This window comes from Giraffa tippelskirchi, chromosome 3 (genome assembly GCF_054371585.1).
Source record: "Giraffa tippelskirchi isolate mGirTip1 chromosome 3, T2T-mGirTip1v1.2.pri, whole genome shotgun sequence".
Classification (NCBI taxonomy): Eukaryota; Metazoa; Chordata; class Mammalia; order Artiodactyla; family Giraffidae; genus Giraffa; species Giraffa tippelskirchi.
The window spans coordinates 153,186,427-153,203,327 of NC_137277.1; the positions used below are offsets into that span (position 1 = coordinate 153,186,427).

General features: G+C 37.6%; 2 protein-coding genes across 2 annotated transcripts in view; one reads left to right on the plus strand and one right to left on the minus strand.

The window, feature by feature from the left end:
• Positions 1–7,738: 7,738 nt before the first annotated feature.
• Positions 7,739–12,880, plus strand: FAM237A (family with sequence similarity 237 member A). The gene is made up of 2 exons (XM_081583196.1): positions 7,739–8,154; positions 12,116–12,880. Exons 1-2 carry the CDS (start codon positions 7,743–7,745, stop codon positions 12,253–12,255), a joined length of 552 nt encoding a protein of 183 aa, XP_081439322.1. The 5' UTR covers positions 7,739–7,742; the 3' UTR covers positions 12,256–12,880.
• A 2,644-nt stretch (positions 12,881–15,524) lies between these two features.
• DYTN (dystrotelin) overlaps positions 15,525–16,901 on the minus strand; it is a 71,633-nt gene continuing 70,256 nt past the window's right edge. The window contains 1 exon segment of the mRNA XM_081574989.1: positions 15,525–15,628. Within this exon segment, the coding sequence (XP_081431115.1) occupies positions 15,525–15,628 (104 nt within the window).

Sequence of the window (16,901 nt, forward strand, 5' to 3'; positions counted from 1 at the left end):
CAACTAACTGACTCAAGGAAAATCCCTTAACAGCAAACTGGAGGAAAAGAGAGTAAAACGTGAGACCATGTATAATGAAAATAATGTTCTATAAAAGCGAGATGCTGATCAAATGTGTGGCATCGTTAGAGAGCGTCTAGTCTGTGGAAATGAAACCACAGGGATAAGATATCAAACTAAGCATTCGTATATGTTTAACAGAGTATTAAATGTTTCATTCAAATGATTTGATGGTGGCTTTCTTATAGTTGAAGTATAAGAATTAGTGTGACACTTTCCTCTTGCAATTGTTAGTAAGTTTTAGATTAAAGGTACATATTTCTTTCCAAAGAATCTCTCTAAATTGCCCTAACCAAGGAAGTTATAAATATATGTATACAACAGAGTATATAGTTATTAGGATCTTCTAAATAAAAATATTCATAAGATGACTACTTAAATTTCAAGTGTAAGTTGGAAAACCGTATTTAAGAGAAATGTTTCATCAAAGAATTATTTTCCATTATGACACTATAAACAATTTTACTGAAGGTCAAAACTTCCAGTTTCAAGTAATCATATTGAAAATGAAAAAGTATATGAGCAGATAATAACTAGGCTTTTAGAAATATTTATTTTTAAAGTCTTAGCTCCCATTGGCAAGAGTTGTCCTAGCCTTTCTGGTTGTGATGCAATGTCACCCACCCTCAGCTGCTATAAAGCTGGAGTAACCATTTCAATTCATTATCTTATTATACTTATTATTATTACAGTACAGGTTGGTAGCTCAGTTGGTAAGGAATCCGCCTGCAATGCAGGAGACCCCGGTTTGATTCCTGGGTCAGGAAGATCACCTGGAGAAGGTATAGGCTACCCACTCCAGTATTCTTTGGCTTCCCTGGTGGCTCAGATGGTAAAGAATCTGCTTGTGATGTGGAAGACCTGGGTTCAATCCCTGGGTTGGGAAGATCCCCTGGAGAAGGGAACGCTATCCACTCCAGTATTCTGGCCTGGAGAATTCCATGGACAGAGAAGCCTGGAAGGCTATACAGTCCAGTATTCTGGCCTGGAGAATTCCACAGACAGAGAAGCCTGGCAGGCTACAGTCCTTGGGGTTGCAAAGAGTTGGACATGACTGAGCAACTTTCACTTCACTTTCATAGTATAGATGGGGCCAAACTACAGTAGTCTTTACCTTCACTCCACTTCAGTGACTCATTTCAGAGGTTGTGCTCAGAATACAGAGGTACTCTGCTCTAAAATCTGAAGCCTTAACATCCTTCTTCCTGACTATCATCCTTCTTTTTAACTCCTCTTACACTTGTTTTTTTTTCTTCCCTTCAGCAAGGCTTCAGTTTTCTTCATTTCCAATGAGCCTTTTATCTCTCTACCCCTTTTCTCTTCTCTTTTTCTAACCTATGTATACCCTTGATTCCTTCACCTCCCTCTCCTTCATCAGCATTTACCCAAGAAAGCACTAACACTATCAATATAACCATGACAGTTCTTTTCTCCTATGTTCAGTCAGGTGAGCATTGCAGGAGGAAAATAATAACTAGCATTTATTGAGCACTAGCTACCTGCAGCACCATTCTAAGTGCTTCTTATGTATGAACTCATTTTATCCTCACTAGCCATAGGAATATTTTTGCCCATTTTATAGGCAAAAAACCTGTCTCACAAAGGTTAATTTGTACAAGTTATTGTATCAAATCAAAGACACTCTCAATTGTAGACATCTCATTATTTTAATAAAGCAGAGAAAAATGTTGCAATTCTGATTGTAACATGCCATCACTTGATAGATATAACCTGATTTCAATGATGTTTTTTATTAAATGTGAAAATTTGTATCTAAGAATCAATAAAATATGACGCATGAGGGAAATACAGAGCAAAGGCAGGCGGTTTAAATCTTCATCTGTCTGCTATTCTGCCTCATAAAAACCACACAAGTGTATGAAACGGTCTGTTACAAATTCATGGTCTCAAACTTTGTCTGGGCATTTAGTACTTTCTTTAGTCTCTGTCTCTCTTTCTCTTATCTCTTCTCCTCTCTCTCCTTTCTTTTCAAAGATTACTCCAAAGCCTTTTCCCTCTTCTTAATTTCCTTACTTAGTACGTCCTGTTAATTTTTTAATAATGATTATGGACATTAAGAAAATTGAGACCACTCACCATCATCTCTCTCAACTCCTGTTCCCCCATCCAAATACTATACACAAATGTATCTATAACCAGAGGGAGCCTTTCTTTGTCCTTGTTCAGAGAGCAAACTATCCTTTCTATGAAATGCTGGCTCCTCCTTATTCCCTAATCCTATTGCTTCTGTATCTTCTGAGATTGTTAGCGGTTCACCTTTGAATTTCAACTCCTCCTTTTCTGTGGGCTTCTCTCCCTCAGCCTGTAAACATGACTAAGACCCAACACTAACCTCCTGTTCCAATTCTTCTTCCTCTTCTATTCTAAACTTCATAGACAGTGCTTCCCAGGGGCTGTCTGCATTTCCTTGCTTTTCTTTTCTGCCTCAGCTCACCACTTCTCCCCCCAACCTCAGTCAAAATGCTTCTCAATGAGCAATTTGGTGATCTTCTATTTTCCAATGGAAAATGCTTTGTCTTAGTTTGATTAACCCCCCTTTCTGAATCTGTGTGCTGTGGTTTGTTCCTTCACTCTTCATGAAAATCTTAATCTCATTGGTTTCCAAGGCACCACATTCCCCTGTTTCTCTTAACCCTTTTTCTTAATCACTTAAATATTGGCATTTTCCAGGTCCTATCCTTAGGCTACTATTGTACCCACTTTAGTACAATTAAGCTTATGAGGTTTTTAACTATTGCCCATAGGTTGACAAAATCCTAAATCTAGACATTTTTTTCCCCTGAGTGCTAGATAAGTATACATCTTCAGTCTCCTCTTCTTCCTCGCCTATTCAGCCTATCCATTTGGATGTCACTCATCTCAAACTTAACATGTTGAAAAGCAAATTATTTTTTTAATTGAAGTATGGCTAATTTACAATATTATATTAATTTTAGATGTACAATATTGTGCTCAAAATTTTCATAGATTATAGTGCATTTAAAGTAACTATAAAATATTGACTCTATTTCCTGTGTTGTAAATATATCCCTGTAGAAAAGCAAATTCTTGAGTTCTCTTCCCCAAATCTATTCCTCAAACCATTTTTTCTGTCTTAACTTATGGTTCCAATCTTCCATTTGCTTAGTGCCCAAAACGTGAAGTCATCTTGAATTTTTTTCTTGTACACTACATCCAATCTATCAATAAATCCTGTCCTTTCTATTGTCAAAATTTATTCAGAGTCTGATCACTTTCACCAGCTGCACTGCTACCATCCTTATGTACCCTGGAGGAGGGCATGGCAACCCACTCCAGTATTCTTGCCTGGAGAATCCCATGGACAGAGGAGCCTGGAGGGTTCCAGTCTGTAGGGTCTCAAAGAGTTTGACACAACTGAAGCAACTTAGCATGCACACACACATCCTTATCTAAGCTGCTAACACATCTCATCTGGATTATTTCAGTAACTCCTACTCAGACTCTCTCTGCTTCTGTCGTTGCTTCCCTCTAGTCTCTTCTCTATTGAGCAACCAAAGTGTATTCCTGGCCACCTTTCTGACCTTATCTCCTACCACTGTACCAAGAAAACACTTTTATGACACCACATATGTTCCAAGGCCATTATGCTTCCTTTATGTTCCTCCTGGGGCATTCTGTCACATGTATATGCGTGACTCTTTCATGTTAATAAATCTTTATGTAACTATCTCTTATCAGGAAGGACTTCCCAGTATTCTATATAAAATAACTCTTCCCCATCATCCTTTCCTAGTCCCACTTTACTTTTTCTTGGTGACTCTTTGTTTTTTCTTACCATCACTGACATATTACACATATACTTTTTCCTTGGGTTTTAGAATACTAAACTCTTATTCTTGACTCGTGGCATATTTGTTTATTTAATTAGCCAGTTGTCTGTTTGTTTCTGATGCATAACTCTAAGCTCATCACTTAACATAGAAACTAGAAACACAGGTCATTATATAAATAATTTTTAAATTAAGATGTAAATTTTCCTCTCCCACCACCACTACAGTGTAAGTTCTATGAGTATAAGGATTTTGTTTTGTTCATTCTGTGTACACAGCATCTAGAATAGTACCTGACACACAAGCACTTGAAAATAAAGTAAGCACTGCCTATTTATCACATACCAATATTTTCAAGGGTAATGTGACTTTCAAGATATCTAAAACCAGAATTAACCTTCCACATCCTTACCTCGATTTTCCTTTCTCTTTCGACACTCCTTCCCTTGACTCTGCTCCCCAGAAGCACAGAATTTCTTTGAGCACTCCCTCGATGCCAATTTCTCATGCTAATTGCTCATGCTAATTTCTCTGCCTGGAGACCATCTCCCACCCCAATGGCCCCAGGACACCTGTATAACTCCTCTCCAAGAAGCTCACCAGTCACTCCCTCAAAGATGCCATCTCTGCCCCTTCCTTCCCCTTTCCTTTCTCAGGGTTCTCCCATGCCAGTCGTCTTCCCTTACATTCACACACTATGCTTCTCTAATTATTTTCTCCAAGAGGCCGAGAGCTCCTTGAAGTTCAGGAAGCAAGTTGAAGCCTTCACCCATGACCTCTTCCAACTTCCTCAGAAGATAAATAGAAACAAACGTTAGTATGCCTGGTTCACAGATTGAGAATTTAATTTCAGAGGAGGAGAAAAAGTCCAGAACCCCTCAGGAATCCTCTTCAGAGCTCTTTATTCTTATCACTTGGGTAGAGGGAACATTCCTCTTGTCTTTGGTAAACTTTGCTATAAGCCTGGGTTCCTCCCTGTGCCCCTCTGAAAGGTAACCATGGATACTGGTTTTGAGCTGGCACAAAAGCTTTCAGTTAGTGAAGGCTACAAGTGGTTTTCGGGATGCTTAGAGAGTTTTGGGGTGAAGGGACAAAGCCTGGAAACACTGGCAAAGGTAAGACCTTTGCCTTGGGCTCCTGGTCTGTATGTATTTCATTTAGGGTGGGCCCTAAAGCTCAGCAGAATCCCTAAAAGGTGACAAGTCTGACTAGAATATTAACTAGCTTTTAGTTGAGAACCAAAGAGAATCCCAGACATCTCCTCTTCTTGGAAAGCAGGACTCCCTCTGTGAAATCTGAAGCAGAGTGTTGACAAAAGCAGTACCAGCAGCAATCCTAGGCTCCTGGGGTGATCCAAGACGCAAAGTCTGGAGACAACAGGTCTCCTGTGCCCAGCCAAAGGGAGCTTCCAGCAGCAACTTGTCCACACCCACATTCTTGCCCCAAGAGTGTGTTTCTATCCTCAGCACAGGACCGCAGGCAGGCAGGAGATATTCACACTCAGGGCGTCTCCCTGAGGCACCTTCGTCTCCTCTGAGCCCTTACTGACACCTGGGAGGGCGCTGAAGAGCATTCTCCCACCCTAGAGGTCCTGGGTCTTCCCTGCCATCACTTTATTCTCAAACAAGGCACGTCTGGAGAGTAGAGATCTGGGGAGCCCCACTCGCTCCTAGACTGGCGCGGAACTGGGTCCCAACTTTCCAGTTTCGGTCCACCGAGTTTCGCCTGCCAAGGTAGGACCGGGAAGCCAATCGCACAAACGGTCAACTGAGCTGGTGCAGGGTGGGTGTGGGTCAGTGTCAATGAAGGGTGTGCCGCTAAGCCTGCTGGTTTCCTGAAGCGAAATCTTAAGGGGAGGGAGAGAAGAAGAGGGTGCGGGAGATGGAATTGGGGGCGAGAGGTGCCGGCCGTTTCCCGGGGCGTTTTGACGTAGACTTGAAGAGGCGCCGAGCACTCCCACTGCTTAAGAAGAGACACCGTAGCCGTTAGGACGCCGAAGCTGGGGACCGTCGCTTGCTCGGGGAGCAGTCTGAACATTTCCTCTCCACGCACTCCGAGGAATCCAGAGAGGGCTGCAAAGGTAAGTGAGGAGGGGCGCCTTTCTGAAACCTGGGAGTAAAACCGCGGAGTAAGGAGTCTCATGGGGCACAGAAGACAGCGAGTGTCCCGGGCAGCTCTGCCCTGAGGAGAGAGAGACGGTAGAACCAGGTTCAGTATCCAGACGTGGGGAGCACACCGCGAGGCTTGTAGCAAGACACACGCAGGACCCCAGCGTTGGGGAACTTCCAGGCTCGGGGAAGACTCGAAAGGGAAGGGAACCCAAAGAAGCCGAGGTGAGCGCTGTGGCGCCAGCAGACAGCGAATGCCGGACTCGCCAATTTCAGCACCCTGGACAGTGTCCCGCCCTTGGTCTTTTGATAAACTTAGCATTGACACAGTCTTGACTAAGGAAAAACTAACTTTGCATCTCCTCGACTTTAATATTTTAGTTCAGAAGAGTTTGATTTTGTTCATGTCAGTATCCTGTGTAAATAATCTGAGATACAGAGGAAATGTTTTTGAATAGCCTTGTATCTCAATATGCCTCTTCAGGAATGTGTCTATTCAAAGACAGTTTCTGAGATATTGATTTAAAGGAGATCCTCTGGAGAAAGAAATGACAATCACTCCAGTATTCTTGCCCCTGGAAATTCTATGGTCAGAGGAGCATGCAGGGCTACAGTCTATGGGATAATAAAAAGTTGAATACGACTTAGCGACTAAACAACATGTTTTGCTGTTGTACAGAAGAGAAAGGTCCATCTTACGGTGTTATCATTAAGTATTCTAATATAGACCTATCCTCAAGAGTATTCCCATGAGCTGTGCCTGGCTTGCCTTCATGATACTAACATCTAAAGGATTTGGAAATATAAAGTAAAAGTGAAAGTGAGCTGTATATAATCTGCTTTTTCTTTAGGGTTGTTTAAGTGTGATATAGTCTGTGAAGATTCAGATAAGCCATTTTCAGGGACAAATTATTATGTTAAGCACATCATTTCTCATTGGACTTGTCTGAAGTTAAAAGTAATTTCAAAGTGTGTAGGGATGTCTTGGCTTTATTGCAACAGGCTTTGAAAGCCAGAAAAGTTGAACAAGAGACAAATAATTTTTGTTAAAGTACTTGAGATTTATAGCAAGAAGAGAAAAATGAGAAAATACCATTTTTTTGTGAAAATTATGTAAAAATTGCAGAACATTTTAGATGTTTGTAAAATTAATTTTACAATATTTATTAATTCTATTCTAATGGGTTGAATATATATAAGTATATATAGTCTATAAGTATATAGATAAGTATATATCCCATACTTTTAACAACTGTCTTGTGTTTATTTTTATTTATAACATTTTACAATTCATATGCCTTTTTTAATAATGAAAGGAACCAGAATAGGAAAGCATTCAAGGGTAAAATATGTTCAAATTCTTAATTGCATGAGAGTCTTGGTTTAGGATAGCTAGGCTAAATTATGGTACTATAGAATAATAAAGCCATGTAGCAAGACTGAAAATTTTCACTTAATACTCCTCTAAACTATATTTCTCAGTATAAGGGAAAAACAGCTTTATTTATCTTACAAAGGAGCATTTGTTAGGAATAAATCTTTCTTAATCTATATATCATTGTTTCATGCTACCTGGCTTGACAATGCATCATTTTAGATAGAGTGGGGCTTGTGGCAGGTAGGATAAGACTTTTCCTAGAGATACTGGTATGTTTCCATTGCTGGCACCAAGTTTCTTAAAGGACAAAATTATTTTCTTTACTGAGCAGAGCACAAGTAAGGACTCATGTGAAATATTTCCATCTTGTGCAGTTTCAAGGTCATGGCCGATACTGGGAACAGAGGAAGGATCTACCACCCCCTGAGTCTCACCTGCTCCCTGCTCATCGTGGGAGTATGCTGTGTGTCTCCTTTCTTCTGTCACAGCCAGACAGATCTGCTGGCTCTTAACCAAGCTGATCCTCAGTGCTGGGAATCTTCTTCAGTGCTCCTCCTGGAAATGCGGAAGCCTCGAATCTCCAACACTGTTTCAGGTTTCTGGGATTTTATGATCTACCTGAAGTCATCTGAAAACTTGCAGCATGGGGCATTGTTTTGGGATCTGGCCCAACTCTTCTGGGACATCTATGTGGACTGTGTTCTCTCTAGAAACCACGGCTTAGGAAGAAGACAATTGGCTGGAGAGGAAGTGAAGATCTCAGCAGTGCGTTCACAGCACACAGGGAGAAAAAAAGGTGGTCAACCCCAGACCCCATGTCTCTTGAAAGGGTCAACCAAGTATGAATGTGCTGAATTGTGAGGAACAGGGAAATGGCTTTAGGGGAATCCACTGCCACACATAGTCTTCTTGGGGGTGAACCCAAAGAACACACAAGTAATAGGAAGATACATAACACTTCCTTTTGTAATTTGCAGTAGCTTTTTTTAAATCAACATATTGTCCTCATCTTCATACTTCTGGTAAATAACAGCAAAGAAGAATCAGATAGACAAGTAAGAAAAGACATGATTCCTAAAACACAATATCAAGGTATAAAAGGATGCCCCCAAATTAATATTTTTTTTCAGTTAGGCTGAACATTGGTAGTCATAACCTGTGTTTACTTGCTATGGAATCAGGAAGATTTGAATACAAGCCTGAGAAACACCTTCAGCACACAAGCTCTTACCCCTTTTAAAAAGAAAAAATAACCCAAATGTTTTCATATAAATGGAAGGACTCCTTAAGATTTACTTAGTTGATGATATAAATGGTAGAAAAATCAGCTGGCTTGCAAATTCACTGTCCCTTGTTTTCTGAACAAATCTCAAATAAGCAATTAACTTCCAGCAAGCTGAGTAATTAATTTGTAGAAATCTGGGACTTCCTACAAATTTAGATTTTTCATTGAATAAATATATATTCAAATATATAATATTAATATATAATATAATATATAATATTATATAATAATATAATTATATTATAATATATTATAATTATAATATATTATTATATTATTATATTATATTTTATTATATTATTATATAATATAATATAATATAATATAATATATAATATAATATAATATAAATATATAATATAATATATAATATATAATATTTGAATATATATTAGTCTTCAGTCTTACATACATCTTCTCTGGGGACACTAGAAAAAAATTTCCTTTATAGAATTAGAATGAGGGTGAATGAAACACTGTGAGTAAGCTGAGAGATAACTTAGCCTTATTCATACTGTTTTTGTTCCTTTTTCTGTGTTGTTTTCAACCAATGAGCCTCTAAAGCTTGCAACAAGGACTGTTCGAGTGGTAGTAACTGTTTATGAAGTAGTGGAAAACTGAAGAATAAAATAATTTTTTCATTTGCACATTTTGTTGTGAGAATTGTTATATAATTGTAAAATGGAAAAATCTATTAAAATAGCAATTAACAGTAATAGTTCTAGACAAATCTTTTCTCAAGATATTGTAGAAGCTTTAAATATTTAATTTGTTTTAATCTCAATAACAAAAGATATGATTAACTGACCCATAAAACCAGATAATCCACTGGTATTGTTTATACATAAATTTATTGTTTTGGCAAATGTTATCGTCACTTAAACCAATTTCATTTCCTAGAGGAAATATTCTTTCACCAGCTTACTTACTAAAGCAGAAGTACAAAATGAGTGTCTATAAATGTTGGTTGACAATATTTTAAAAATATTTTGAATAGAAGCTGCCCAGATATTGACATTGTGTTTTACACTCACTTTGAATTGCTTTATCTATAGAATAAATGAAAATAATAATATTTGTGTTCAACTTAACATGAAAATAATCTATAAATATATCACATGTAATTATATTATAACTAATTATATATTATGTACTATAATTCTATATTATAATTATGTAGATATACACAGAATCTCAAAGAATGGTTTCAGTTTACTTGTTTGCAATAGGCTATCAAAATAGTCTGAGACTACATGTAATTTTCTGAGCACACTTCAACATTTCTATCTTTAAAAAAACACTAGTGGATTTGTCTTCAGCATTGGAAGTCACTTCCTTCATCTTGCTACAGAGATGCTATTGACCCAGCCGGTCTGAAAACTTTGCAAGCAGTAGGACTAAACATCTTACTTTACTGAAGTTATTTCAATGTTTGACATAAACAATTGTTGCATACCAGGAAGTAAGACTTCCCATTTATATTGTACAGTCACAGTCAAAGAGGGTCTTGGGTCAAGGAGACACCATGTTTTAAAGCTAAATAGTTGCAGGAACATCGAGATTTTATCTCAAGAGGCTTGATTAAATTTCTAGTGGCTCAACTAGACTCTGGATGTACCTGCACAGATTCTCCACTAATTTTTTCTTTTGTCCCCAGGGAATTAATATTCTATCAGGTTGGGACAGGCTGAGAGTGAAGAAGTGTTTGTCCCCATAGTTCTCAGGAAAATTACATCATCAGAGCAGAAGAGAAGAACTAAAATAAGTGTCTCCGTAATACACAAAAAGGTTCTTGCTATTTTGATGTCTTCAAGTTAAATAGTTAAAATACACTTGAATAATGTTGCAATGAACCATGCCTTATTAAAAACACAGAACTCCTATATAACTTTGTATGTTAATATATTTGTTAATATTGAGTCAGCAAATACAAAAACAAGAGATATCAAATAGCTATATAAACTTGGGCAAGCTAATTGACTTATTTAGCTCTTAGTTTCTTCATCTGAAAAAGAGGGATATGGAAAAAATTTGAAGACCCATAATGTCTCTTAAGGTTCTATGTTCTGATGTTCTGTGATCTTATAAAAAATAGATGTATGAAAAGCATGGACTTACCTATAGGAAGAATCTGAAAGAGCCTTTTACTCCAAGGATAACTTCCTGAGCTTAGTGATGATCTAGATACTGTGGTGCTTTATAACAATGATAAGCAGGAAGAGAGGTGATCCAGAAATGAGAATTACCAAAATCCCGGGAGCTGAAGATATTATTGTTTGAGAAAAGACTCAAAAGAGCATCATTAATTTGTCTAGAAAAATACGAGCTAATAACTGAATGCTGAAATATTCAGCATTGAAGAGGTTATACCCAGGCTTAAGTACTAAATTATGATGGATAATAGGCCGATAGGCAGAGAGAATGAGAGAGAAAATGATAAATTGATTTAGGAAAAGTATAAGCTGATAATGTCTCCCAAGTAGAAAATAACAGAGTTGAGGTTAACTCATGGTTTAGTAAAGGCTTCAAGACAAATGAAAGGATTTTTAAGCATATCCTTGTTTGTATCAAAAATGATGATTCCTTGCTTCAACAAATCTTGCTCTGCCCCTAAGAGAAACAGAAAAACTTGCCTTCCTGAGCTTGGTAGTTTGGATGGTCTAGAAAAATTGTGAGTCTTTGCTTTCCTCTTTGACATGAAAATGATATGAAAATTAACATTTTCATTTGACATGAAAATTAACATTTAGATTTATAATTTGATGATGTTTGCAGTTGGTGTCTAACTAGCTGACAAATGTTCATAGCGCTTATTTTTTAAACGCTAAGCGGAAGACAGAACAATGCTTTAGAAATATGTATTAGATTTACAAATGCTTGATTTTCTACTTTACTCACTATAAGAAATTTTGTAAGTAGCATAATCAGAAATTACTTATCTAGAAATCTTTCTAAAGAAACATTTGGAGCTGTAGTCGATTTTGCAGTACAAGGTTCTTCACTGCAATATTATTTATAATAACAGAAAATTGGAAATAATCTAAATGTCCCATAGTCGGGTAATGGTAAATTAAATTATGGCATAAAGTATGTATGCATAAAATTATGATTCTCTTTGGAAGATTATACTATGGATGGTTTAAACTTCTTTTTTTAATTTTTATATTATATAACAATTTTTTACTTTTCTAGTCAGAAAAGTATATTTTAATACATATTAATCCAATAGGAAATGTATTTCTTATAATCTACTTAATTCATATTACATAATTAAATTTTATAGGACCAAAATTTTGCATAAATAAGAATTTACATATATACCTTTGCAATAAATTTATACAAAATCTTAATAGCAGAGTGGCAGAAATAGTAGAGTGGCAGAAAACTTTCTTTTTAAAACCAATCATTGTTGTTTAATCAGCCTGAAAATATTTTGGTGATCTAATGATTAGTTCCTTTTCTCTACTTTCAGGTGCCTATTCTCAGCAACCAAGAACCCCTTCCCTAAAGAAGAAAGAGTTGATTGAAGACTTGATAAGCATGCATTTGCATAGGAGCAGATCAAAGTTCATTGGAAAAGTGACCAGTGGCCTGGAAATAAAGAGAAAATAAATCTAACCTCAGAGCTCAGCACATCTTGGCATTTAAACAAATATATATATATTTTTTGACTATTGATCATTCATTTACTTGAAATGGTGGGAGTGTAAAAAGATAAATATTAAGCCACATTCTCTCAGAGTACTTAGCTTCATTCTTTTAGGCTGCTAGCACGTTCCTTCAAATGGTGACACTGCTGTCAGATCATCCCACTGTCTGAAAGAGAGGACCTGTGCATGCTAAGTTGCTTCAGTTTTGTCTGACTCTTTGCGACCCAATGGACTGTAGCCCCCAGACTCCTCTGTCCATAGGATTCTCCAGGCAAGAATACTGGAGGGGGTTGGAAGGGGCTACTCAGATTCTTTGTATCCATTTTGGTCATTGTTTTGGGGCTTGACATTGTTAATGAACTAGAGTGCTAGACATTTAATTTGAATACACTGCATGGCTTCAAAGACATCAATCACTGAATTACTTATGAACAGGCATATGAGACTACACTTAATATTATCTGAATTTTGTTTGAAAGAATATTTTTGAATATTTTGAACTAAGTGATGCAAAAAACAAAACGAAGCAACTGGTAAATGAAGCATTCTACTAACAGAAACAAAATTAATAAAAGCTCTGGACCCCAAGTAATGTTATTGAAGTCTTTTTATTTCAATATTCAGTGTTACCATTAATGATAATCCAAACTCTAACAAAATAGCAGTAAGTATAAATTTTTTCTCCAATTAGTATATTTTCTATTGGATTAAATATTAAGACTATAATTGATAACACTTTGCTTTGAAAAGCAAACTAAAAATAAAAAACAGCATTATAAGAAAAGAATCCATAAAAATATTTTTCCTCAAAATGACCAGGTCTGAATAAGGTTCATTGCAAAGAAGTCCAATTAGCAAATTTATTTGAGTTCCAGACACAATGCTATTTTTATCTCTAATTATGCTCATCTCACCAATCATTCTATTATAACTGATGGTTGAAAACCAGTTTGAGTTTCAGCTATGTTAGCAATTCACTTGCTTTCCTAGATCCAAAGGAAGTCTTGGTAAGTGTTTTCACTGAAGGTTTAGGGCCTCCTTAAATGATAAATCTTACCCAAAGGGTTAATATTAGAAGACATAGCTGTATCTGAAGATTCACCAAATCCTGACAATAGGGGAAGCAAGTCTGGGGAAGGAAGTGAGAAGGGGGCCCAGCCTCAGCTTTAACTTGATTAGAAGAATGAGCACATTAAGAGCTGCCATTCTTTGACTACCGTTTCTACGGTGGGTCATGGTTTTACTTTTGTGCTACTTTCATTAATGTCTTATATCAATTTCTTAAAAAGTATCACGTAAACTCATTATCTGTTATACATCATTGAAGAGATGTCATTCTTGCAAGGCTTGCCCCTTACTCCTCCTACACCTTGGTACTACATGAGAGGGGCTGCCAACTTTTTGTGATGCTTTGTGAGCCATCTAGTCTCTGGTGCAATTAATCAATTCTGTCTTTGTAGAATGCAAGCAGCTGTAGACAACAAGTAAATTTCATGAACATGGCAGTGTTCCAATAAAACTTTGCTTGTGGACACTGAAATTTGATTCCAAGTCATTTTCAAGTGTTAGAAAACATTATTCTTCATTTGACTTTTTCCAATTATTTTTTTAAAAAATATAACCTCTCTTCATTCACAGCCAGCACAAAACTGGCAGTGGGCAGATTTGACCCTTGGGCTGTAGTTTGCTGACCGGTGCTCTTGTCTGGAAAATTCCATGGATGGAGGAGCCTGGTAGGCTACAATCCATGGGATCGCTAAGAGTCGGACACGACAGAGTGACTTCACTTTCACTTTTCCCTCTCATGCACTGGAGAAGGAAATGGCAACCCACTCCAGTATTCTTGCCTGGAGAATCCCAGGGACAGCGGAGCCTGGTGGGCTGCTGTCTATGGGGTCGCACAGAGTTGGACACAACTGAAGCGACTTAGCAGCAGCAGCAGCTCTGAGGCATCCTTGTTAAACTTGTAAGGAACAAGCTAGAAGGAAGTAAGAAAGAGTGAATATGCTGAATAACAAAACAAACAAACAAAACTCATGTTAGGCTGAAAAGCAAATTCAAAAAGATAAGGATGAGATTGAACAGGAGTAACATAGTCCTAATCCTACCCAGTTGGACTTTATTTCACTTTGGAAACATTACTAGAAGTTATGAATCATATGAAAAAGAGCACACAGTCTCTCTAAATGTAATACGAACTGCACATCCAGACAATAGGTGAAATAATGGAACCAAAGCAATTTTTACTGAAAGTTGAAAGCAGTGGTTAGAGTACAGGCTCAAGAGCTGGGTTCGAACCTCAACTTCATCAAGTAGTGACCAAATGACTCTGGACAAGTTACTGACCATCTTTGCGCCTTAATTTTCTTATAAAATGAGATATCTATTTACTAGATTTGTTGTGAGGTTTAAATGAGCTAGTACATATACGGTGTGTAGAAGCTCAACACTCTCACAGTTAAAAAATGTTAGCTACCACTTTGAACTTTATTCACTTAAATACCCTAATCATACATACAGAGGAGGGAAGCACACAAGTACTTTGATCAAATTCATTGAATGTGGGATTTTAGAGAGAAACATTTGTTTTAATATAAAATTATTTTGAGATAATTGCTGAGTCATACACTTTGTGAGAGATAATACAGAGACATCCTATTTACCCTTCATCCAGGTTCCCTCCATAGTAACATCTTGCATAACTATAGTACAATAACACAACCAGAGAATTGACATTGGTAGAATCTGCAGGGTTTATTCAGATCTGACCAGTTCTGCATGCACTCGTGTGTGTGTGTGTGTGTGTGTGTGTGTGTGTGTTTGTGTGTGTTTTGTTCTTTGCCAAGCCTGTTCTCCAGCAGAAGCATCTGGACAGAAAATTAGGTCATCAATTCGGAAATTTAGATTTTGAAGAAGATAGTTGCACAAATTCCTGTAGACCACACCCTTGAATACGACTACCAGTGTATTCAGAGGAAGGGCCTCTATTGGAGGTACAGCACAACTAGATTTGATTTGCCTCTTCTTTCCATTTCGCTCTACCCCTCCTCACTCCCAAGGCTTTACTCTGAAGAACTAAGACACAAGAGTAGAGAGATTAAAAAAATAAAATTTTCATCATGCTTCATACCAGACTATCAAGAAAGAGGTAGAAGGTTTAGTGCAGTCAGTACAGATTTTGAAAACACATTTCGTCATCACCTTAAGGGGCCTTGGAATCTGGGTTCCTTTTCACTTCAGGTTGTTCAGGGTGATCTGATCAACAAGGGCAGAGAAGGCCCTGCACATTCTCTCAGCTCCACAATACAGGTCCAGGTTTACTGAAGATTGCAGGTCTGAAATCAACAAACAGGAAAGTCCTTCAGAGAAAGCACCTGTAGGTCCTTAAACTGATCTTAATAAAGTTCTAGCACAGAGAAGAACTAAAATTCATCTCTCTTCAGTTCCTGGTGGCAATGCCCTTTCTCTCAGCTAGCCTGCAAATGACGTGGGTATCATTTACCATGATCAATTACCAATCGAGACAAGTTGTGGTTCTTGAAGAGAATTTTCCCATAGGTTCAAGCAAAATTCTGAGTGGCCAGAGAGCCCACTCTTGAGCAGTGGTTTTCAAACTCTGGTGTATGTTGAAATCACCTTTGTTTGTTGTGTTAGTTGCTCAGTCATTTCTGACTCTTTATGATCACATGGACTGTAGCCTGCCAGTCTCCCCGTCTGTGGAATTCTCCAAACAAGAATACTAGAGTTGGTTGCCATTTCCTTCTCCAGGGGATCTTTCTGACCCAGGGATCGAAGCCGGGTCTCCTGCACTGCAGGCAGATTCTTTACCATCTGAGCCACCAAAGAAAACCTAAAGTCACCTGGAGAGTATTAAAACAGATTGTTAGGTCGCAGGCTCAGAGTTCAGATTCAATATATACGAGGGTTAATTTTATGTGTCAATTTGAATAGACTGTGGTGCTTGGATATTTAGTAAAACATTTTTCTGGGTATGTCTGTGCAGGTGTTTCTGGGTGAAGTTAACATTTGAATGAGTAGACTGAGCAGAGTGCCCTCCCTAATTAGGTGGATGGACCTCATCCAATCAATTGAAGGCTTGAACAGAAAAGGTCTGAGTAAGAGAATTCCTTCTGCCTGATTGTTTTCCAGCAGAGACATCAATTTTCTTCTGCTTTTGGACTCAAAAGGAGACATCAGTTCTGGAGAACTCAGACTGCTATAGTATATCAGTGATGGGACCCAAGAAATTTTGTTCCTAATAGGTTCCTGGGTAATACTGACGCTGCTGGCCTAGGGATGATGCTTTGAGACCTCTGCTCTATAGTTATGGTTTGAGTGGTCCCCTATGATCTATTGTAATAGGAATTGTGCTGTAGAAAGATCATCAGTTTGGTAGTTATCAACCAAAAAAATCGATATGCATAATTTTTAAGCTAAAAGTTCCACTTCTAGGAATTGATCCTACAAACGTATTTACATATGAGTACAAATATATATGCTATAAGGATATTCACCAAAACATTCTTATGATAATAAAAAATTGAGAGCAACTTAATTACACACCAATAAGTAAATTATTGTATATTTACACCACGGGATATTATGTAG